General features: G+C 44.2%; 2 protein-coding genes across 3 annotated transcripts; one reads left to right on the plus strand and one right to left on the minus strand.

Annotated features, from left to right (window-relative positions):
• Positions 1 to 467: 467 nt before the first annotated feature.
• LOC143956317 (uncharacterized) lies at positions 468 to 13,155 on the minus strand. Its single transcript, XM_077466534.1, has 6 exons — positions 12,931 to 13,155; positions 11,026 to 11,167; positions 7,827 to 8,222; positions 7,613 to 7,710; positions 6,643 to 6,745; positions 468 to 3,350 (listed from the first exon to the last, which is right to left on the minus strand). The coding sequence occupies exons 3-6, from the start codon at positions 7,909 to 7,911 to the stop codon at positions 2,272 to 2,274; spliced, it is 1,365 nt and encodes a 454-aa protein (XP_077322660.1). The 5' UTR covers positions 7,912 to 8,222; positions 11,026 to 11,167; positions 12,931 to 13,155; the 3' UTR covers positions 468 to 2,271.
• Positions 13,156 to 14,995: 1,840 nt separating this feature from the next.
• On the plus strand, positions 14,996 to 24,762 carry LOC143956313 (uncharacterized). 2 transcript variants are annotated; one of them, XM_077466531.1, is made up of 7 exons: positions 14,996 to 15,090; positions 18,529 to 18,651; positions 21,997 to 22,185; positions 22,272 to 22,395; positions 22,488 to 22,618; positions 22,728 to 22,827; positions 23,660 to 24,762. In XM_077466531.1, exons 2-7 carry the CDS (start codon positions 18,577 to 18,579, stop codon positions 24,448 to 24,450), a joined length of 1,410 nt encoding a protein of 469 aa, XP_077322657.1. In that variant the 5' UTR covers positions 14,996 to 15,090; positions 18,529 to 18,576; the 3' UTR covers positions 24,451 to 24,762. The 2 variants fall into 2 exon arrangements, with proteins under 2 accessions (XP_077322657.1, XP_077322658.1); XM_077466532.1 differs by lacking the exon at positions 14,996 to 15,090 and adding an exon at positions 15,179 to 15,333.
• Positions 24,763 to 25,340: the final 578 nt, after the last annotated feature.

The raw sequence follows: 25,340 nt of genomic DNA on the forward strand, positions 1-25,340 counted from the left end.
GGGGATCTATTGTCACTGGAGGGGATCTATTGTTGTCTTATATTGCTGCTAAGGGAGAGATCTATTGATACTGACTGCTGGAGGGCCTAATGATGTTGGCTGCTGTGGGATCTGCTGTTGCTGCTGGGGGGTCTACTGGTACTCCGGTGATATTTTGTTGCAGGGGGTCCATTGTTGTTGGGGGGGGGGTTGTCTATTGTCCTGAGGAGGATCTGCTGTTGGTAGGGAGAGGGGTGCCTATTGCTGCTGGGGGGAGTCATTTCTGGGGAGGGTCTACTATTGCTGGCGGAAGGGGATCTATTTTACTGCCATTCTATTTATCAATAACAAATTCTATTAATATTTATTAGCATCACAAAATGATCTTGGCATCTAATGTAAGGGAGGGTGAGTTGCTCTGGACACCTAGTCTTGGGCGGGCCTGTCAGCACACTTCAACACTGATATAACAAAAAGGAGGAACAACAAAAAGGAAACATATTTTATTTTCCTACAGCAATTTACATCAGATTTAAGAAAAAACAAAAAAAGTGAATATTTAAGAAAAAAAACATATATTTAATATTAATATTTACTGTCAGATGAACAACCTGACCGTTGTTTTTGTTTTTTTAAAAGACATTTCATCCTATAACAGGAAATTAACCTACACCATATTGTTAAAAGTATTGGGACACCCGCCTTTACATACACATGAACTTTAAAGCGGGCTTTCCACCGTTTTAAATTTTTTTAAAAGTCAGCAGCTACAAATACTGCAGCTGCTGACTTTTAAAATATGGACACTTACCCGTACAGGGCGCCCGCGATGTTGGCACTCGAAGCCGATCTGTCGCTCGGCTCTCGGGTGCTGCCACTGCCATCTTCGGTATGGGAATCAGGAAGTGAAGCCTTGTGGCATCACTTCCCGGTTCCCTACTGCACATGCGCGAGTCGCGCTGCGCAATAAGGATGGTCCCTGCTGTCTCTGCCCCTGTACACACGGTTGGAGATTCTGCCAACCAAATCCGTCGGATTTTGTCCGTCAGATTTAGTCTGACGGATTCTGTCCGAAACTGCTGCATACACACGGTCGGACTAAGTTGTCGAAAAATCCGATCTTTCAGAACGTGATGACGTAATTTCGTTACGATGGGACTACATTCAGGCTAGTAACCAATAGCTTTGATGTAGGAATTTGATCTGAGCATGCGTGGCACTTGGTCCGATCAAAATTCGCTACACAAGATTGGAGTATGTCCGATCGAACCAGTTGGTCGGGAAATATTTCCAACATGTTGGAAAATTGGGTCCGACGGATATTCGGAAGGAATCAGTCCGATGCATACCACACACAGTCGGATTATCCGACGACACGGTCCGATAGGACACATTCCGACGGATTCTCCGACCGTGTGTACAAGGCTTTTGGGATCTGTGTGTTTCCCAGCAGACAGCGGGGGGACAGGAACTGGCGTAAATACCCGCAGATTCTGTGGCTATCTATGCCCGGAAGTGGGTGCAGATACCTGTATTATACAAGTCAAGTTCCTCCACCCCAAACTCGCTCATCCACGTCTTTATGGACCTTGCTTTGTGCACTGGCGCACAGTCATGTCGGAACAGGAAGGAGCCATCCCTAAACTGTTCCCACAAAGTTGGGAGCATGACATTTTCCAAAAGATCTTGGTATGCTAAAACCTTAAGCCCTTGTACACACGGTCGGACATTCCGACAACCAAATCCGTCTGATTTTTTCCGACGGATTTTGTCCGAAACTGTTGCATACACACGGTCGGACAAAGTTGTCGGAAAATCCGATCGTTCAGAACGTGATGACATTATTTCGTTATGACGGGACTACGTTCAGGCTAGTAGCCAATAGCTTTGATGTAGAAATTTGATCTGAGCATGCGTGGCACTTTGTCTGATCGGAATTCTCTACACATGATCGGACAAAGTCCGATCGGATCATGTTGTCGGAAATTTTTATAGCCAAGCTGGAAAACTTGGATATTCCGACGGAAACAGTCCGATGGAGACCACACACGGACGGATTATCCGACAACACGGTCCGATCGGACATTTTCCGTCGGAATGTCCGACCGTGTGTACAAGGGCTTAGAGTTCCCTTCTGTGAGACTAAGGGGCCTAGCCCAATCCCTGAAAAACAAGCCCACACCATAATCCCCCCTCCACCAAATGATTTGGAAGGATGGCCCAATATTTTTGGCAATATAGTGTGGATGAGCGAATTTGTGTTTACATGTTCAGTTTATCTACAAGGAGTCATCAATGGAGATCTTTTTTGAGGTAAGAATTCAGGAAATTGGAAGCCTTCTGCGTAGCGTGCATCTTCTGATGCTGGGTGAGATGCGACTTTTGGGCGAAGCCTTTGCCACACTCCGAACATGACACAGGCTTCAGGCCCTTGTGCTTGCGTTCGTGGTAGAATAAAGATGAGCGCCACTGAAAAGTCTTCCCGCATTCGGTGCATGAATAGGACTTCTCCCCTGAGTGCATCTTGAGATGTTCCATCAGGCTGGACTTTTGGACAAAGTACTTACCGCATTCCGAGCAGGAGAATGGTTTCTCGTTGGTGTGAGTCCTTTGGTGTATGACCAACATTGACCTCTTAGCAAAGCGCTCTCCACATTCGGAGCAAGAGTATGGCTCCTTCCCTTTATGAGTCCTCTGGTGCTGCAGAAAGTAGGACTTCTGGGCAAAGCACTTCCCACATTCGGAGCAAAAAAAAGGAACCTCGCCCCGGTGCTTCCTTAGATGGTGCTCAAGAGACGGCTTCCACGTAAAAAACTTTCCGCACTCCAGACAAGAATAAGGCTTTTCCCCCGTGTGCATTCGCTGGTGCCGAACAAGGTTGGACTTTTTGGCAAAACACTTCCCGCACTCTGGGCACGAGTGGGGCTTCTCCTCCAGGTGCATAACCTGATGCCTCAACAAGGTTGACTTTTTGGCAAATTGTTTCCCGCACTCAGAACACGAATAGCACTTCTTGCCGATGCAAGCCTTACGATGGCCGACGAGATACAACTTCTGGGTAAAAGACTTGCCACAGGTCGAACAAGGATAAGAAGATTCATCCACATGAGTCCTCTGACAGCCCCCACACTGGGGACATGGAGAGTTTTCACCTTCTTTATTGGTCTCATCTTGGGCGCCAGGGTGGGTGTGAGCGAAAAAACACCCCCTGTGTGTAGATGGATCCAATGACAGATCTGCCCTTTGAAGTCCTGGATGATGATGAAGAGTAACAGGGTTTTCTTCTGGAGAAGCTTCAATGTAGTTATCTTCTATTTCACCATCTGTTGAAATATGGTGACATTCTATATTATTCCTATCATTGTGTCCATCTGGGGCAAAGAAGAAACAAAGGAAGAGAAATTATAAAACAATTTCATACCCAAACTCTATAGCTTGAGTCTCCAAACTTTCTAAACAACTGACCAGTTTACTGTCCCTCAGACATTAGGGGGCTAGACTGTGGCCAGCGGGAGTAGAAAAAGACCCGCCATCAGTGGGAATAAGTAATGCCCCAACGTTGCCCCATCATCCCACCTCCAGTGGGAGGAATTGTGCCCCATTGTTGGTGTCAGTGGGGGGAATTGTGCCCCATTGTTGGTGTCAGTGGGGGGAATTGTGCCCCATTGTTTGTGTCAGTGGGGGGAATTGTGCCCCATTGTTGGTGTCAGTGGGGGGAATTGTGCCCCATTGTTGGTATCAGTGGGGGGAATTGTGCCCCATTGTTGGTGTCAGTGAAAGAAATTGTGCCCCATTGTAGGTTACATAGTTAGGTTGAAAAAAAGACTCAATTCCATCTAGTTCAACCAATAAAAATAAAAAAAACATACAATCCCATATACACAATCCTATACCCACAGTTGATCCAAAGGAATGTGAAAAACCCCAACAAAGCAAGATCTAATTTTCTCCAGTATGGGAAACAATTCCTTCCTGATCCCCGAGAGGCAATCGGATATTCTCGGGATGAACTTTACCTATAAATGTTAGTACCCAGTTATATTATGTACATTTAGGAAAGAATCCAGGCCTTTTTTAAAGAAATCTACTGAGCTGGCCAGAACCACCTCTGGAGGGAGTCTATTCCACATTTTCACAGCTCTTACTGTGAAAAAACCTTTTCCGTATTTGGAGATGAAATCTCTTTTCCTCTAGATGTAAAGAGTGCTCCCTTGTCCTCTGTGATGACCTTAAAGTGAATAACTCAACACCAATTCACTATATGGACCCCTTATGTATTTATACATAGTGATCATATCCCCCCCCTTAATCTCCTCTTCTCAAGAGTGAATACATTCAGTTCCTCTAATCTTTCCTCATAGCTGAGTTCAGTTTAGTTGCCCTTCTCTGCACTTTCTCCAGTTCCTGATATCCTTTTTGAGAACTGGTGCCCAAAACTGAACTGCATATTCCAGATGAGGTCTTACTAATGATTTGTACAGGGGGGCAAAATGATATCTCTCTCTCTGGAGTCCATACCTCTCTCAATACAAGAAAGGACTTTGCTCGCTCTGGAAACCACAGCTTGGCATTGCATGTTATTATTGAGTTTATGATCTACCAAAACCCCCAGATCCTTCTCCACTACGGATTGCCCCAGTTGTACTCCCCCTAGTATGTATGATGTGTGCATATTCTTAGCCCCCAAGTGCATAACTTTACATTTATCAATATTAAACCACATTTTCCACATAGTCGCCCAATTAGACATGCATTGAAGTTGGCTTGTAAATTGGAGACATCCTGTAAGGACGTTATCCCACTGCATAGCTTGGTGTCATCTGCAAAGACTGAAATGGTACTTTTAATCCCAGACCCGATATATCAATTATAAAGATATTATAAAGATATTAAAAAGTAGGGGCCCCAAAACTGAACCTTGGGGTACACCACTGATAACCTTAGACCATTCATAGTAAGAATCATTAACCACTACTCTTGGAATTTGGTCTTTTAGGCCAGTTTTATATCCATTTACAAACTTTACAAATCTGTTGACTTTACCTTACACGTTAGTTGGTGTCAGTGTGAGAAATTGTTCCCCATCATTGGCCTCAGTGGGAGGAATTGTCCCCCATAAGTGACATCATTAGGAGGAATTGTGCCTCATTGTTGGCATCCTTGGGAGGAATAGTGCCCCATTATTAGTGTCATTGGGAGGATTAGTGTAACATTGTTGGTGTCAGTAGGAGGACTAGTGCCCCATTGTTGGTTAGAGGGGAAGGGATAGTGTTCCATCATTGGTGTCAATGGAAGGAATAGTGTCACATTGTTTGTGTCATTGGAAGGAATAAATAGTGCTCCATTGTTGGTTTCAATGGAAGGATTAGTGCCCCATCACTAGTATCAATAGAAGGACTAATGCCCCATTGTTGGTTAGAGGGGAAGGGATAGTGTTCCATCATTGGTGTCAATGGAAGGAATAGTGTCACATTGTTTGTGTCATTGGAAGGAATAAATAGTGCTCCATTGTTGGTTTCAATGGAAGGATTAGTGCCCCATCACTAGTATCAATAGAAGGACTAATGCCCCATTGTTGGTGTCAATAGAAGGACTAATGCCCCATTGTTGGTGTCAATAGAAGGAATAGTGCCCCATCATTGGTTTCAATAGAAGGAATAGTGCCCCATTGTTGGTTTCAATAGAAGGAATAGTGCCCCATCGTTGGTTTCAATGGAAGGAATAGTGCCCCAACGTTGGTGTCATTGGGAGGAATAGTGCTCCATTGTTAGTCTCAATGGAAGGATTAGTGCCCCATCACTAGTGTCTATAGAAGGACAGTGCCCCATCGTTGGTATCACTGGGAGGAATTGTAACTTATCATTGGTGTCATTGGGAGGAATTGTGCACCTTCATTGGTGTCAGTGGGGGGAATTGGGGCCTGTTGTTGGTATTGGTGGGAAAAATAAACCCCCATGGGCCAGATAAAGGCAAGCAAAGGGCCACAGTTTGGAGACCAATGTTCGATAGAATGGGAAATTAGTGGCAGAGGAAATTACAAGAGAGACTTGTTCACAAGAAAGGTCAATAGAACAAGAAGCTGATGGCAGAGAATTCCTAATGTAGCCCCCCCCCCCCCCCCCCCCAGTAAAGTTATGGGCTTCACTGGATGAGAACAATTATTTGTCCATATTGCTGATTCCCTTTATATTAAAGCCGAACTCCAGGTATGGATTTTATTGCATAGTTGTATTGGACCAGCCTAGACCAATGTACTGTATGCTTCCTGTGCTTTGTGGATGCATTCAGCTTAAAGGCCCTTTTTCTGTATGGCTGTCTACCTAGTTCTATTTTTTGTTTGTGGAGTTTGCCTAATTGCTATTGCATCTGCCTAAGGGTATATCCTGTGCCCTAACCCTCTCTCCCACCGTTCCTATCAAGAGAAATAAAACTCTCTTTGTTCACTTTTACAAAAAGTGACTGGCACCCAATCTTTCCACCGTGCACCACACCCACCATGCCTAGTAACCCGCACCCTGACGAGGAATGTTAGTTCTTCCTGGCTCTGTGGGTCACCATCAGGTACCTGGAATTTGGGGAGACCGCTACATAAATACTCTACCTTCCAATCTTTTCTTGTTAGAATGACTTTGCAGAAAGTGTTATTAAAACAATTTTATTCACCTGTGCTGATCTCTGGAGGGATCTCCTCTTCCTTCCATGGCTCATCACCCTTCAAATATGGATTTTCTTCATCTTCAACTTTAATAATAAACAGTTCCTCCTCCTATATAGGACAAAGAACATCTTGATCATTCCTTGGAGTTCAAACACAACAGGAAAAAATTTTTATCCAAGGTGTGTACATAGTACAATTATGTATCTCACGTTGTTAGTCAGGGCTGTTTTTAAGGCAGGGCAAAAGGAGTAGCTATCCTGGGCCCTCTCATTGTTGTGGGGCCCAAAGCAGCTGCCTCATACTTGCCAACTATCCTGGTTTAAATTCTCTTGTCCCTTGAGGTTTTGGTCCTGTGCTGTGTCCCGATATCTCAGTGTGAAGTGCTGCTACTAATGCTGCCCAGCTGTTCCCCATTGTTGTGTACAGATGACTCACCTGCAAACCCTGTGTTTACATGTAAATTACCAGCATTCATATGTAAATATCGGCTGCATTCATATGTAAATAGGGGATATCATGCCCCCCCGAGGTCATATCCACAATAATCTCTAGCAACCAATCAACAAGTAGAAATCATGTGCTGTAACATCTAGCAACTAATCAGTGAGCCGTAATGTGTGCTGTAACCTCTAGCAACCAGTCAGTGAGCGGTAATGATACACTGTAACCTCTGGCAACCAATCGCAATAGCTGCCTGATCCGATTCAGTAAACTGATTTTGAGTCTAGCTGCTATTTATTGTATGTCTCAGAGCAGGTGGAGAGCAAAACTGCATGGGGGGGTCCATGAAAAGTTTTGCCAGGGGTCCAATCATTATTAAACGGCCCTGTTGTTAGTTTCCTGCTCTAGATTTGCCCAGAATGTCGTTGAGTATGCGCACACCCGACAGTTACTGAGGCAAAGCTGTATAGACATTACAGAGCTTCTCTACAATCCAAAGTGTAGACACGGTTTGGCATCTAATAAGTCATTTACCTCATGGTCTTCTGAGATGTTCTGACCTTCCTGTGTGGAATCCCGGGAATACAGAGGACGGGGACATCTCTCTGGTGGGTTCCCATTACTGGATCCATCTGTAGGAAACACACACACTGACTGAATACATTGTTTCTATGTGTTTATCAGATGATGGGGGATCTAGGTGGACCATCTGTACTGCTCTCTCCTTTACAATAAAGTCTCCTCTTACCCGGTGATGTGAGGGGCGGCTGATTCTCCATCATGATGTCCTTGTAGAGATCCTTGTGTCCTTCTAAATACTCCCACTCCTCCATGGAGAAATAGACAGTGACATCCTGACACCTTATAGGAACCTGACACACACAATGATACAGTCACCATCCAGACACATCCCTTGTCTGTTACTGGATAATGTCCCAGAATTCCCGGCACCGCTCACCTCTCCTGTCAGCAGACCAATGATCTTCTGGATAACTTCTAGAATTTTCTTGTGGTTTTTCTCAGGCATCAGGGAGGGGGGCGGGGGCTCCATGATGGGGCTCTGGCTCTTATACCATTCCTTTGACACACAGGTGTGACTGCTTGGTGTCATGTGCTCACCAGAATTCTTCATGGGTCCATAATCCTATACAGTAAAAAAAAAAAAAAAAAAAAATCCTGCAGCAACATCCAAGAATCCTCCTCACCTCTCCGGTCAGGTCTGTGCTTTATTAACCACTTCCCGACCAGCGCACGACGATGTACGTCGACAGAATGGCACGGGCAGGCATATTGGCGTACAGGTACGTCCAATATTCGTCCAATATTCGATGCCGCCCTGCCATCGGGAGTGCGCCGCCGGCGGCGCGCTCCCGCGCTGGTCGGGACCCCCGTAAATCCGGTCGCGGGACCCGCGGACTCGATCGCCGCGGGCATCCCCGCGATCGTCTCACGAGCAGCCGAATGGAGGAAATGCTGTATAAACAACATTTCTCCATTCTGCCTAGCAACTAGTGACGCTGATCTCTGCTCCATGTGATTGGAGCAGAGATCAGTGTTCACTAAATGAAAGCCCAGCCCCCCCACAGTTAGTAACACACCCCTAGGAACACTTAACCCCTACACTGCCACCCACTGGTTAACCCTTTCACTGCCAGTGTCATTTACACAGGAATCACTGCATTTATATAGCAGTGATTACAATGGTCCCAAAAATGTGTCAAAAATGTTCCGATGGGTCCCCCACAATGTCGCAGTCACAATAAAAATCGCAGATCGCCGCCATTACTAGTAAAAAAAAAAATAACAAAAAATTATTAATAAAAATGCTATAAAACTATCCCTATTTTGTAAACGCTATAACTTTTGCGCAAACCAATCAATAATCGCTTATTGCGATTTTTTTTACCAAAAATATGTAGAAGAATACGTATCGGCCTAAACTGAGGGAAAAAAATGTTTTTTTATATATTTTTGGGGGATATTTATTATAACAAAAAGTAAAAAATAATGCGTTTTTTTCAAAATTGTCGCTCTATTTTTGTTTATAGCGCAAAAAATCAAAATCGCAGAGGTGATCAAATACCACCAAAAGAAAGCTCTATTTGTGGGAAAAAAAGGACGTCAATTTTGTTTGGGAGCCACGTCGCACGACCGCGCAATTGTCAGTTAAAGCGACGCAGTGCCGAATCGCAAAAAGTGGTCTGGTCTTTGACCAGCAAAATGGTCCGGTCTGCAAGTGGTTAATAGACAGTGGCGGCTGGTGAAGTTTTAGGATGGGGGGGTGCCAGACTCCGTTCTTCCTTTTTGACCCCTCCCACTTATCATAAGCACCACCCCTTATAGAATCCACCCACTCTGCGCCCTGTATTCCACTTGATTCCACCCATAGTGTTAGGAGTATACAGCTCAGCTTCACAGATCAAGGTATACAGCTCAGCCTCACAGATCAGGGTATACAGCTCAGCCTCACAGATCAAGGTATACAGCTCAGCCTCACAGATCAAGGTATACAGCTCAGCCTCACAGATCAGGGTATACAGCTCAGCATCGCAGATCAGGGTATACAGCTCGATATACAGCTCAGCAACACAGATTAGGGTATACTGTTCAGGGTATACAGCTCAGCATCACAGATCAGGGTATATAGCTCAGCATCACAGATCAGGGTATATAGCTCAGCATCACAGATCAGGGTATATAGCTCAGCATCACAGATCAGGATATACAGCTGAGGGTATACAGCTCAGCATTACAGATCAGGGTATACAGCTCAGCCTCACAGATCAGGGTATACAGCTCAGCATCAAAGATCAGGATATACAGCTGAGGGTATACATCTCAGCATTACAGATCAGGATATACAGCTCGATATACAGCTCAGCAACACAGATTAAGGTATACTGCTCAGGGCATACAGCTCAGCATCATAGATCAGGGTATATAGCTCAGCATCACAGATCAGGATATACAGCTGAGGGTATACAGCTCAGCATTACAGATCAGGGTATACAGCTCAGCATCACAGATTAGGGTATACTGCTCAGGGTATACAGCTCAGCATCACAGATCAGGGTATAGAGTTACAGGTATACAGATCACGGTATACTTCTAAGGGTATATAGATCAGGGTATACTGCTAAGGGTATACAGATCAGAGTATACTGCTAAGGATATACAGCTCAGCCTCATCACAGATCAGGGAATACCGCTCAGGGTATACAGATCAGCAACCCCCACTCAGGCTCGTGGGCCAGCTGATTCTGACGGCACACCCCCCCCCCATGGGTCTCGTGGCTCTTACAGCACCCCAGTGGGTCTTGTCACTTTGACAGAAGAGCAGCCCTCCCAGGCTCGTGGCTCTGACGGCACAACCCCCCCCTCCCCCCCCCACGTGGGTGGTCTGGCACTTACCACGGGGCTGTGCTTTCATCCCCAGGTGCTTCTGCCTGTGTCTCCACCAGACCAGCAGCAGCGGTGGATGGAGCTATCCTTCCTCCCTACTCCAGTCCAGCGTGTCTCCTCTGCTCGTGCCTCCTTTTCCTGGCACTTTGGCCAACTGGGAAACAGGTCTCACTGACCTGCCTCCTGATTGGCCTTAGTGTAAAAATAGCGAAAATGAATTCGCTATTGTCACACAATTGGGTGGGATCGGGGCGCACTCTCTGCACCCCAATCCCACCCAATTGTCTCACGATAGCGAATTAATTTCAACCCTATTTTGAAGCCTGTTAGAGCCTCTGGCTCTAATCAGGTGCTTAAAAAAAAAAAAAAACCCCACCATAGGAGTTAATGCTTCTGGCATCCTGAAAGGGGCCGGCACATGGATAGCCACTGTTAACAGAGATAAGAGTGATCTCATGTGAATCCTCCTCACCTCTCCGGCCAGGTCTGTGTTTTATTAATAGAGATAAGAGTGATGTCATGTGACCTCCCAGAATCCTCCTCACCTCTCCTGTCAGTAGGTAGATAATCTCCAAGGTGAAGTTTATTATCCGTTCCGTCATGTGACTCCAGTTCTTTTCCATCCTCAGTGATGAGACCAGGAATGGACTTGGTTTCTCGTGGGAGGGGCTGACCATGATGAGACTTCTGCAGAGATAAAAACAGATTTGTAAATGAGTGTAGGGCTATACATTAAATACCATCTCATCGGTGCCACAAGATTTGTAAATGAAACCAATATATCATGCCAACAAAATGTCCCAAGTGCATCAGTCTTTAAGCGGATTCCTTTGCTCATAAACTCTTGCAAATGTGTTCACTCTTGGATTCCTTCACCTTCAGTGCTCCACCAACACCGGTTGTGCTCTCACCTGATATATACGACCCACGTGAAATGCAAGGTCAAAAACAACATAAGTCCCCTTTAAATAGAATCCTTGATCCTCAGTGAATTATGCCACTAGTACTCTTCTCCTCTGAATCACAGAATCAAGAGAAAAAAACAAACACTCCAAGCATACCTTTTGATAACACTTTTATTCACACCACTCATAAAATTCCACTCAGATTTTGCCAAGAAAGATACTGTACTTCCTAGTTTTGCATAACAATGTAATCCAATAAGCCCCGTGCCTACCACATTTTGTCACTGTGACACGTGACTTTCTCAGGGGGATCATCGACAGGTCATGCAGTGCACCCACATGTGAAAGCAATGATAATAAAAATAATGCCAGTATTCAGCTCCGGCTGGCTGTAAAAAAAACGCACTTCCTAGTTTTGTGTGACAATGTCATCCAATAAGACTCGCCTTTACGTGTTTCCTCACCGGGACACGTGACTCCTCAGGAGGATTATCGACAGGTCGCGCACTGCACCCACATGTGAAAGCAACAATAGTAAAAACAATGGCAGTATTCAGCTCCGGCTGCCTGTAAAAATCCTGCACTTCATAGTTTTGTGTGACAATGTCATCCAATAAGACCCGCATCTATGTGTTTCGTCACAGGGACATGGGACTTCCTCAGGGGGATCATAGACAGGTCGTGCAGTGCACCCACATGTGAAACCAATGATAGTAAAGACAATGGAAGTATTCAGCTCCAGTTGGCTGTAACTATACCGCACTTCCTAGTTTCGTGTGACAATGTCATCCAATAAGATGCGCCTCTATGGTTTTCGTCACCGGGACATGTGGCTTCTTTAGGGGGATCGTTGACGAACCTCTTGAAGAAGTCATGCACTGGAAAAATGTGAGTGGTATTTTATGTGTGGAAGGGAAAAAAAGTGATTTGGCAATGATTGACAGCGATTGCATGACTGTAATAAGGACATTGGAGTGTGAGCTCCTCTGTTGCACAAATGGATGGGGCTTACTCAGTGTTCTCTTTATAACACTGCGGTATATGTCAGCGCTATATAAATGTATTATAATTGTAAAAAAAATAATAGCAATAATGTGTGACTGTGGTGGGACATTTGAGTGCAAGCTCTTTGGTGCAGAGGATGATGTGACTATCTCAGTGTTCTCTGTGCAGCACCATGGTATATGTCAACGCTATATAAATGTATTATAATTAAAAAATAATAATAATAGTGTGTGACTGTGGGGGGACATTAGAGTGTAAGCTCCTCTGGTACAGAGACTGATGTGACTGGCGCAGTGTTCTCTGTACAGCACTATGGTATATGTCAGAGCTATATAAATGTATAATAAAAATAGTGTGTGACATTAGAGTGTAAGCTCTTCTGCTGCAGTGACTGATGTGACGGGCTCAGTGTTCTTTGTACAGCACCATGGTATATGTCAGAGCTATATAAATGTATAATGAATTGTGAAGGTCTATTTAGCATATGATGATAATATGACATAGAAACAACAATTACATGTAACAATAGCCATGCAATACCTCTTCAGTGCACAGCCAGCTTCCAGCTACCTGCAGCAGCACAGTAGGTGGGCACACACAGAGGACCCCTGTACTGCTCTGGCACTGGGGCCACCATTAGAAGTCTATAGTTGCAGTCACACTCCTCTACTATCATTCTACAGTCACTCTCCATTTACATAGAAGCCTTGCAAGAAAACCTTCCATTAGAAGAGCAAGGGGACAGCAGATAGGCAGCTACACAGAGCAGACACTAGAGCCCGAAACTCCTGTGCAGGATTGTCTCTGCACATGGGGGCGGCCATTTTCTTGCAGTGCAGATGTTAATTTACAATTCTAGAATTTCATTTTACTAGGAAAAGTAAAGCACTTCAAAGCCACAAAGATTTAGATATTAGTAAAGATTTTTATTTTATTTATTTTTTACAGTATTTGGATATGCTTTACATATGATGTGATGCTCTGTACCTGTTTTAAATCTCATGTTCAATGCAAGTGTTGATGATTGTCATCTATGCCTTTCCACTCTAAAATGTACAAGCACTTTTTTATTCAATAAAAAAAGTTTTGATTGAAAAACAAACAAACAAAAAAAAAAAGAATAGTAATAAGGATGAATATGTATTAAAGGAAAGATGTCCCCAGTGACTTGTGGCGGCCATTTTCTTGTAGACCAACAGCATTTCTCAAATGGTGATCAGAATGTTTTAGGAACAAGAGCAGAGCCAACAGATGGGAAGGTGATGTTTAATAAGAGTAAAATACAATATAACGTGTGTAGCAATTAAAAAAAAAAAAAAAACTATGTAAAGTTTAAAGCATTCTACAAGTGTCACGAAAAATTACGTTCACAATCCCATCAACCTGAGGATATCTCTTGTATCCCATATAGAGTTTCATGACAGCAGAGAAGCACACGTTTATTGCAACAACAATGCTTTTAAAAAATAGCAATAATAAAAAGAACAATAAACCGAGTGCATAACTGCCTATAGCAGAGAAAAAAATAATAATAATATTAATACAACCATTATATTTATTTATAGTTATTAGACTGTTGGGAAACATCTTATTATTATTCTTGTAATTATTTGAAATTATTATAATAACTCCTCTAGTAATATCATAAATCTTGTCATTATGATTATTATTATTACTTTTATTATTATTATCAATAATAATAATAATAATAATAAATAATAATATATTCATACATTGTTGGTATACTACAGAGAAACTCACATTCCCAACATTTTTATTATCAGTATTTTAAATAATTATACCATAATGACTGTTCTGGTAATAATATACGCCTAGAAATGATGATGATGATTATTATTATTCTATAATTAATAGATGGCAGAGAAACACACTTTCTTATTATTTTGGTTATAATGATTTTAAATGATTATAACAAAACCTAACTTCTTTAGTAAGTTAAGCTAGAAATGATTATTATTATATTCCTATATAATTAAGATGCTGCAAAGAAATGCACATTCCTAATGTTAGTTTTGTTTAAATATTTATAATACCTCCTCTAGTACTATAGGAATAAAATTATTATTATTATTTTTATCATGATTATTATCATTATTATCATTGTTATTATTATTTGTATCATTATTTTTATTATTATCGTTCTTCTTCTTATTATTATATCGTTGTTATAATTATTATAAAAATGATATTATTATCGTTGTTATATAATAATAATTATAATAATAATAATAATTATTATTATTATTATTAATTATTATTATTATTATATTGTTGTTATAATTATTATTGTTATCATCTTTATTATTATTTTTATTATTATCATTATTATCGTTATTATTATCATTATTATTATTATTAGTAGTATCGTTATTATTGTTACTATTATTTTTATTATTATTATTATCATTGTTATTATTATAATTTCATTTCTGCCATATTCATTGCCATAAGGAATAATGTGCAGAGACTCGCTCTTGGATTCTTGTCCCTCTCGCCCTCCCTGCCCCCTCCTCCTCCTTCTATATGGATCGTCTGCTCCTCTCATGTCCCCTCCGCTGAGCTCCAGAAAAATGGCTCCTGCAGCCGGGGACAGAACGCCTCTGTTGGTGACTATTGGCCGGTCACATGTCCCTGGCAGTCAGCTGGTGCAGCCAGCATGCTGGGGAGAGATGGCAGCAGGTATGGCTGAGAGGGCAGAGGGGGGATCAGCTGAGCATGGAGTGCGGATGACATGGGGGGGTCATGGCTTTATAAGGGGGGCAATTACTGCATGTTAGTCTCATTAAATCCACATTTCCTTTCATCTGGGGGATCAGATTCAGTCCCCGCACTGTGACCGAGATCGGATCAGCGTTACCATGGAATCCAGCAACATTTTAATGCCCCCCACCCAGCTAATTTTCTCCGTAGTCATTGGTAATGGTAACTGTCACCGGTCTTAACATAGAATACGCCAAAATCCAGACAGGAGGTCCGTCAACATAGTCAGTACATTAGTAGGGAGCAGGGCGGGGGATAAAAGTTACGGTTGTTGTAATAATAGTTCTAATCATTTATTTATGCACTGAAAAGTCACAATTTTGTTTCCTTCCACTTGCAGCCAGCAGGTGGTGCTCAAAACAGCTCTTGACACTTCCGCCAAAGCCATTTTACTGCTGTGCTGTGAATAGCCTGCCAATTGATCTCCTGCTGTTTGGCTCTGTTTATAAAAAAAAAAAAAAAAAACCCTCCCCTCTACTGTCTGTGGCTTGGACAGGCTGGCATGTGGGCATGTGTTTTTAAATATGTGAGAGACAATGGTAGGGAACTGCTAGGCGCGTGCCCGGTATTCATCATTTGTTTGTGAAATAAGGGTAGTATACAACCAATGAAAAAAAATATAAAGGATTAGTAGGAAAACATGTATTATTATATTATTACTACTACTACAACTACTACTAATAATAATATAAAATTATCTAAATAATATATACTAATATATATATATATATACACACACAGTATCTCACAAAAGTGAGTACACCCCTCACATTTTTGTAAATATTTTATTCTATCTTTTCATGTGACAACACTGAAGAAATGACACTTTGCTACAATGTAAAGTAGTGAGTGTACAGCTTGTATAACAGTGTACATTTGCCGTCCCCTCAAAATAACTCAACACACAGCCATTGATGTCTAAACCGCTGGCAACAAAAGTGAGTACACCCCTAAGTGAAAATGTTCAAATTGGGCCCAATTAGCCATTTTCCCTCCCCGGTGTCATGTGACTCGTTAGTGTTACAAGGTCTCCGGTGTGAATGGGGAGCAGGTGTGTTAAATCTCACTCTCTCATACTGGTCACTGGAAGTTCAGCATGACACCTCATGGCAAAGAACTCTCTGAGGATCTGAAAAAAATAATTATTGCTCTCCATCGCCCTTGGCAAGAATCTGTATTGGCGCCACCCCCCCCCCCCTCATTCAGTACAGACCCCCCCTACAATACAGCACGGGACATGCACGTGTAGACATAAGGGAAGAGGGGGGGGCGGGCGGCTTCACTCTGCTTGGCTGTGAGAGCCAAAACTTATTAGAGCCGTGGCGCGGCCAAGAGAGAAGGTGAACATTGTGGCCAGGACCCGACGGGTGTCAAAAGCCAGGCTCTCCGTGTGTGTGTGTTAGCTGCCGCTGCCTGTCACCGCGCCCGCGTTCCGTGCCGCTGCTCAAACCCGCCTGCTGTGTCCGCTTCAGTCGCGGAGGAGGGAGGGGGCGCTGGCCTTACACCCCCCCAGTTAGTACGCCACTGGGCCAGTCCACTGCTGCTGTGCCTGTGCTGAAGTGAAGAACACTGCCAATTGGCGCCCCCCCCTGCCGGTCTCTTCGTGTGTATATATATATATATATATATATGTTTTATTGTATATACATAAGAAAAGATAAATATATATATATATATATATATATATACACATACAGAAAACCCCGTCAGTAATGACCGCCACTCTGCCCCTGATTGATGTACTTGCTGCTACAATACACATTAGCCAATAGAGGATTTGTACCAGTTTCAAGAGACAGCTTGCTTTGGAAGCTTCATTAAAACCAAGACCATCGTATTATTAATTTTATTATAACAACCGTAACTGGCCCAATAATTATTAAAAGACCCTTTGCAAAAAAGAAAGAAGAAAACGGTTCAGTACTATTCCAGTAAAAAATAAAAAAATAAGTATTAAAGCTTGACTCCAAGCAGATATAAAATCCACAGACTAATATGGATTCTTATTCATTAATTAATCATTACATGCAATTCTTTAAATGTACCCGAATATAACTGGAAATGGGCTTATTGCATACCCCCGTACAGCTAAGCTCAGACTGGGAGAGAGAAAAGCAGTATAGAGAGCCAATCAGTTGAGCTGCTGTGCCAACAAGGGAAATGCTGATAGGTGAAGAGAGGAGTAGGAGCTCTTCAGTCTGTCCAGTCACAGAGTGGGGGGTGGTCAAGACCTGTAACTGCATCATATAAAAATCAGGCTTCTTGCCCTACCAGGTATGTGCTGTGTGACGGAGCTGTGTAAATCCCAGGACTGGATCGACAGAGATACAAATCATCTGGCAGTTAAAAACAGTTCCCATATATGTATTTCCTCTGTGTATTTAGTTGCTTGGAGTACAGTTTTAAAGCGGAACTAAACCCTCCGATCGTTTTCAGCCAAGGAAGCCGCTATCTTGGCCTCTGTTTGATCTGCAACTGCCAAGATGCTGCACATGTGATCAGTCATGACACCAGCCATTGGACAGTTTGGTTTAGAGCATTTCCCGGGAATGTAACTGTTTTTTGAAACTGTTATGCCACGTACACACGGTCGGAAATTCAGACGGAAGCGGTCCGATCAGATTATATTGTCGGAAAATCCAATCATGTATGGGCTCTATCTGACTTTTTCCGTTGGTAATTCTGACAAAAAAAATTTGAGAGCAGGAGCTCAAATTTTCCGACAACAAAATCCGATTGGACTTTTTGTTTGTAGAGAATTCCGATCGGACAAAGTGCCACGCATGCTCAGATCAAAGTACCAGAGCAAAGCTATTGGCTACTAGCCTGAACGTAGTCCAGTCGTAACGAACCAACGGCATCACGCTCCGTACGATTGGATTTTCCGTCAACTTTGCCTGACCGTGTGTATGCAACACCAGTTTTGGACAAAATCCATTGGAAAAATCCGACGGATTTTGTGGTCGGAATTTCCGACCGTGTGTACTTAAAGCCATGGGTTTAGGCCCCTTTCACACTTGTTGTACGACCTGAAAGTCCCACGACTTTGACACAGCTTGAAGCAACGCCTGTGTAATAAAGAGGTCTATGGGCCTCAAGTCGCATCAAAGTCCGACCAAAGTAGTGCAGGGACTACTCTGAAGTCGCTGAGACTTGAAGTCGCACAGATATGAACAGTACTCATTGGAAATAATGGGGTACGATTTGTCATGCGACTTTGCAGTCCCAAATCGTAGGTCAAGTCGCTCCAGTGTGAAAGGGGCCTTACTTCCACTTTGAGTATTTAAAAAAAAAAAGTTGAATTGAGGAATGCTTATTTAATGTACCTCATTATATCTTATTTATTTTTATGCCTAGAAAACAGAATAAAGAAATACCTAACACACCTTTGGAAACTCCCTGAAGATGAACACAGATGGAAGAATTTCGGGAACTGAGAGCATATTACGGCTGGAGATCATCTACCTGCTGACCGGAGAGGTGAGGAGGATTCTGGGAGGTCACATGACATCACTCTTATCCCTATTAATAAAACAGACCTGACTAGAGAGGTGAGGAGGATTCTGGGAGGTCACATGACATCACTCTTATCTCTATTAATTAAACACAGAGATGACCAGAGAGGTGAGGAGGATTCTGGGAGGTCACATGACATCACTCTTATCTCTATTAATAAAACACAGACCTGACCGGAAAGGTGAGGAGGATTCTGGGAGGTCACATGACATCACTCTTATCTCTATTAATAAAACACAGACCTAACCGGTGAGGTGAGGAGGATTCTGGGAGGTCACATGACATCACTCTTATCTCTATTAATAAAACACAGAGCTGACCGGAGAGGTGAGGAGGATTCTGGGAGGATCACATGACATCACTCTTATCTCTATTAATAAAACACAGACCTAACCGGTGAGGTGAGGAGGATTCTGGGAGGTCACATGACATCACTCTTATCTCTATTAATAAAAGAGACCTGACCGGAGAGGTGAGGAGGATTCTGGGAGGTCACATGACATCACTCTTACCTCTATTGATAAAAGGTAGACCTGACCGGAGAGGTGAGGAGGATTCTGGGAGGTCACATGACATCACTCTTATCTCTATTAATAAAAACACAGACCTGACCGGAGAGGTGAGGAGGATTCTGGGAGGTCCCATGACATCACTCTTATCTCTATTAATAAAACACAGAGCTGACCGGAGAGGTGAGGAGGATTCTGGGAGGTCACATGACATCACTCTTATCTCTATTAATAAAACACAGACCTGACCGGAGAGGTGAGGGGGATTCTGGGAGGTCACATGACATCACTCTTATCTCTATTAATAAAACACAGACCTGACCGGAGGGGTGAGGGGGATTCTGGGAGGTCACATGACATTGTTCTTATCTCTATTAATAAAACACAGACCTGACCGGAGAGGTGAGGAGGATTCTGGGAGGTCACATGACATCACTCTTATCTCTATAAATAAAACACAGACCTGACCGGAGAGGTGAGGAGGATTCTGGGAGATCACATGACATCACTCTTATCTCTAATAATAAAACACAGACCTGACCGGAGAGGTGAGGAGGATTCTGGGAGATCACATGACATCACTCTTATCTCTATTAATAAAACACAGACCTGACCGGAGAGGTGAGGAGGATTCTGGGAGGTCACATGACATCATTCGTATCTCTATAAATAAAACAGACCTGACCGGAGAGGTGAGGAGGATTCTGGGAGGTCACATGACATCACACTTATCTCTATTAATAAAACACAGACCTGACCGGAGAGGTGAGGAGGATTCTGGGAGGTCACATGACATCACTCTTATCTCTAATAATAAAACACAGACCTGACCGGAGAGGTGAGGAGGATTCTGGGAGATCACATGACATCATTCGTATCTCTATAAATAAAACAGACCTGACCGGAGCAGGGGCGGATCCAGAGTCTAATCTCGGGAGGGGCACTGCTATAAAATATGTTTTTTGGGGGGCAATTTATATGGGAAATGGCTGGTATTGGCGCTTCAATCATTACGGCACCATGGTTGTTATGGTGTCAGGATGATTGAAGCGCATTATTTCTATTAATACATTGTAATATAAAATTAAATGGTTCAACTCACCATAATGCAGAATCAGTGGGAGCCCTGAGGATGTCACTTGCCATGTCGCCTGCCACCAAATGTGGATTGTCACTTGTCACCAAATGCGGATTGTTACTTGCCACGTCACCTGCCACACATTGCGGATTGTCACTTGCCACGTAGCCTGCCACACATTGCAGATTGCCACTTGCCATGTCACCTGCCACACATTGCGGATTGTCACTTGCCACGTCGCCTGCCACCAGATGCGGATTGCCACGTAGCCTGCCACACATTGCGGATTGCCACTTGCCACGTCACCTGCCACACATCGCGGATTGTCACTTGCCAAGTTGCCTGACCCACATTGCGGATTGCCACTTGCCACGTCACCTGCCACACATTGGGGATTGTCACTTGCCACGTCACCTGCCACACATTGCGGATTGTGACTTGCCACGTCACCTGCCACACATTGCGGATTGTCACTTGCCACGTCGCCTGCCACCAGATGCGGATTGCCACGTAGCCTGCCACACATTGCGGATTGCCACTTGCCACGTCACCTGCCACACATTGCGGATTGTCACTTGCCAAGTTGCCTGACCCACATTGCGGATTGCCACTTGCCACGTCACCTGCCACACATTGGGGATTGTCACTTGCCACGTCACCTGCCACACATTGCGGATTGTCACTTGCCACGTTGCCTGCCACACATTGCGGATTGCCACTTGCCACGTCACCTGCCACACATTGCGGATTGTCACTTGCCACGTTGCCTGCCACACATTGCGGATTGCCACTTGCCACGTCACCTGCCACACATTGCGGATTGTCACTTGCCACGTTGCCTGCAACATATTGCGGATTGCCACGTAGCCTGCCACACATTGCGGATTGTCACTTGCCACGTCACCTGCCACACATTGCGGATTGTCACTTGCCACGTCAACTGCCACACATTACGGATTGTCACTTGCCACGTCACCTGCCACACATTGCGGATTGCCACTTGCCACGTAGTCTGCCACACATTGCGGATTGCCACTTGCCACGTAGTCTGCCACACATTGCGGATTGCCACTTGCCACGTAGCCTGCCACACATTGCGGATTGTCACCTACTGGTGGTCTTTTGTTGGGTCCCAGAGTGAACATAGGCAGCAGAGAGATGATGCAATCTCTCTGCTGCACACAGCTTCCTACACAGTGAGGGCGGAACTGGAGGGACGCAGGGCAGTGAGAGATGATGTCATCTCCCTGCTCCCCTGCCTGCTGGCTTCCTGATTGGCCAGCAGCCCTCCTAAGCCGCCCAGCTGCCCCCCCCCTCACCCGTCCACTCAGCGCGGGTACCCGCGGAACCGGCCGCGATTGGACCCGCGGAACCGGCCGCGATTGGACCCGCGGAACCGGCCCGCGGGTACCCGCGGAACCGGCCGCGATTGGAGCCGCGGAACCGGCCGCGGGTACCCGCGGAACCGGCCGCGATTGGACCCGCGGAACCGGCCCGCGGGTACCCGCGGAACCGGCCCGCGGGTACCGGCGGAACCGGACGCGATTGGACCCGCGGAACCGGCCGTTCTGTCAGCTGGCGGTATTCTCGGGGGGGGGGGGCAATTGACCCGTTGCCCCCCCCCTGGATCCGCCCCTGGACCGGAGAGGTGAGGAGGATTCTGGGAGGTCACGGTGATATTGAGTATTTATTTATTTATCTTCAGTTTTTGTCTTCATTTAGGTTTATCTATCTGAAGCAAAGTCCACTGGGAGTATTACACCAATTAATCATGCTTGTGTGTGCAAAGAACAGAGTAAGAACCAGTGCCCTATAATAGACGTGCCACCTCCCACACTGGCACCCAAGAAACACATTTTAAAGAAGATCCTAGAAGTCGCCCAGAAGATCATTGATCTGCTGACAGGAGAGGTGAGCGGTGCCGGGAATTCTGGGACATTATCCAGTAACAGACAAGGGATGTGTCTGGATGGTGACTGTATCATTGTGTGTGTCAGGTTCCTATAAGGTGTCAGGATGTCACTGTCTATTTCTCCATGGAGGAGTGGGAGTATATAGAAGGATACAAGGATCTCTACAAGGACGCCATGATGGAGCACCGGCTGCCCCTCACATCACCAGGTAAGAGGAGACTTTCATTTGTTATATCGGAGAGAAGAATATTGAGGATCCACCTAAATACACACATCTTCTGGTATGTGTGCTTTCCATAGATGGACCCGGTAACAGAAATCCATCACAGAGATGTCCCCATTCTAAGTATTCCTGGGATTCCATTCAGGAACATCATAAGATACCTCAAAATGATAAAGCGAAGGAAGAGGGAAAGAAAGAATCTGATGAGGTAAAATCACATATATGTATGAGAACTAAGCCATGTCTATGAAAGGTAGGTAAGTAGATATCGAAAATGAAAATGGTTACTGTGCTTGCTCTTCTTTGATGGCCTTTAGATGAAGGACTTAAACATTGTGGTGGTCGAACACCTTGATGATCAAGAAGACCTTTACATGAAGATTAAGGAGGAGGAAGTTCCTTCAGAGATAAGCACAGGTGAGGAATAAACACTAATTCTAAAAAAGAACCCCAGATCCTCCTTGTTCAGTCACTACAACAATCTCTTCTCCACCCCCTCCTCTTTGAGTAGAAGGTAATGGGGAAACAAATAAGAAATGGGCAACTGTTTCGGCTACTCAAAACTGAGAGATTCATTTGGTTAAATTGAGGTTTTATTAGTTACATTAGGACACAATCCAGGCAAGTGGATTGCAGGTTCCTTGGCCTGCCAGAGCTTGATTGATTGAACATCTAGATCAGGGGTCTTCAAACTTTATAAACAAAGGGCTAGCTTACTGTCCTTCAAACTGTATGGGGGCTGGACAGTGGCCAGTGAGAGAAGAAAATGTCCAGAGGTAGTAAACATTACCCCATAATTGGTATTAGGGGGAGTAATAGTACCCCATGGTTGGTATCAGTGGGAGGAATAGTGTTCCAACATTGGTGTCAGTAATAGTGTCCCATCGTTGGTATCAATGGAAGCAAAAGTGCCTCATCATTGGTCTCAGTGGGGGGGGGGGGGGGAATAGTGCCCCATCAATGGTATTGGTGAGAGAGATAGTGGCCTATCATTGTTGTCAGTGGGAGCAATAGTACCCCCTAGTTGATGCCAGTGGGAGGAATTGTGCCCCATTGTCAGTGGCAGGAACTACAGTATGTCTGACTGTTGCCAATGGCGGGGAGTAGAGGGCCAAATAAAATAAAGCAGAGTCGCATCTGGACCCTGGGCCGCATTTTTGAGACCACTGATCTAGATTCATGTCTGGAGAGCTTTAAGGTGGCCAAAAACAGAAATTAAAACAAACATATGATCCTTGAATTTTTCTAGGTCATAAAGTGGGTGATGAGATCGGGAGTGATGGGTCTTATGGAACAACCACAAGCAGCCAACATGTCAACATTGCGGTCTCCAAAGGCGATAAGGCCACATGTCAACCAAAACTGCCAAACTCTTCTCGGGGAGGTAAGGAAATCATAAAACGAAGGACTAAGCACTCAGAAGAGAGACCGTTCATCTGTGCCTACTGCGGGAAGCAATTCAATTTCAAGTCAGTCTTCATCAACCACCAGAGGATTCACACTGGAGAGAAACCATACCAGTGCGCCGAATGTGGCAAATGTTTCAGCCAGAAGGGAAGCATGGTGGAACACCAGAAAATCCACAAAGGAGAGAAGCCCTTTGTTTGCCCCGATTGTGGCAAGAGCTTCATCCAGAGGGCCAACTTGTACCACCACCAGAAGAACCACATGAACGAGAAACCTTATCCATGCTCTGAATGTGACAAACGCTTTATCAACAGCTCCCGGTTGGCAGCACATCAGAAGATCCACTCCGGCTACAAGCCATTCAGCTGCCCTGACTGCGGGAAGAGTTTCATAAAGAACGCCAACCTTGTCATCCACCAAAGAGTTCACACCGGGGAAAAACCCTTCATGTGTTCCGAATGCGGAAAATGCTTTATCAAAAACTCCAACCTGGTTACCCATATGAGGGTTCACACAGGGGAAAAACCTTTTCGGTGTATAAAATGTGGACGGTGTTTTAGCCAGAGCTCTGTCCTGGTAAGGCACCAGAAGACCCATGGAGACTCAGGGGAACTGGTAAAGGTCAAAGTTTAGACTTAGAAAGTGAGTGAGCCTCTCCAGCAAAGACTTTTGCCACTTACTGATGTACAGTTTCTTAAAAAAAAATATCAAGGGCTTGTTGTATGAGCCTCCATTGTGGACTTAAAATGCAAACCCTAAAATGAATAGTTTTCTTGAAATCTGTAGCTCTCCATTGGTCCTTTGAGTGGGATTGACCCTGTGTAGAAGTAGGTTATGGAGTTGATGGATAAAAATCATTCCAAAATTTCTATAAGTCTTTCTTACTGATTCGATATCATGGAGTTGTTGAATTTTTACATGAAATAAAAGCTGAGCTTTGCTTTCTTCGGACTCTGTAACCACTCTTGCCGACCACCAGCATTATATTTCCTGCTAGCAGGCGGCGCCTCCAGGCACTGCGATGTACCTGCACATGGTTTAGGAGTGATCAGGATCACAACTATACTAGAGTCCTCAATAATAGTGTGTCCCCAAAAATGCACTTTGGTTTTTACCAAAGACATGTACATTTTGGTCTAAATTTATGAAGAAATTTTCAGTCCTTACTAAAAAATAAAAAACCCAGTGGTGATCAAATACCACCAAAAGAAAGCTCTATTTTCAAGGAAAAATTTGAAAAATGTTATTTGGATACAGCATGACAAAAATTCCCTGGTCACAAAGTGGGTAAAACCTTCCAGAGGTCAAGTGGTTAAAAAAAGTAATTTGCCCCCCAGCCAATACCCACCTTTGCTGTGATCCTCCTTCTACACCATTAATCTGTTGGAGCCCCTGGAAATGCATGGTACCTCTGGGGAGTTGGGCATGAGACCTTCTCCTAGGATGCAGTGCACAGGTCCAAGCCCTATATTCATTTAAGAATGATGTTAGGTATAGAAAAAGATGGGCTTTACAGAAGTTGT

This window comes from Lithobates pipiens, unplaced genomic scaffold, assembly GCF_037356315.1.
Source record: "Lithobates pipiens isolate NorthernLeopardFrog02 unplaced genomic scaffold, aLitPip1_a1.2 Scaffold_35, whole genome shotgun sequence".
NCBI lineage: Eukaryota > Metazoa > Chordata > Amphibia > Anura > Ranidae > Lithobates > Lithobates pipiens.

Excerpts from the sequence above, each read along its gene's own strand:
- LOC143956317 (XM_077466534.1), bottom strand. The coding sequence starts at position 7,911 with ATGGAGGAGTGGGAGTATTTAGAAGGACACAAGGATCTCTACAAGGAC. Across the intron at positions 6,746-7,612 it reads ACATCTCAGAAGACCATGAG|GAGGAGGAACTGTTTATTAT; the intron begins GTAAATGACTTA and ends TGTCCTATATAG. Across the intron at positions 3,351-6,642 it reads CCCTCCAGAGATCAGCACAG|ATGGACACAATGATAGGAAT; the intron begins GTGAATAAAATT and ends TCTTTGCCCCAG.
- LOC143956313 (XM_077466531.1), top strand. The coding sequence starts at position 18,577 with ATGAACACAGATGGAAGAATTTCGGGAACTGAGAGCATATTACGGCTG. Across the intron at positions 18,652-21,996 it reads TCTACCTGCTGACCGGAGAG|GTTTATCTATCTGAAGCAAA; the intron begins GTGAGGAGGATT and ends GTCTTCATTTAG. Across the intron at positions 22,186-22,271 it reads TTGATCTGCTGACAGGAGAG|GTTCCTATAAGGTGTCAGGA; the intron begins GTGAGCGGTGCC and ends TGTGTGTGTCAG.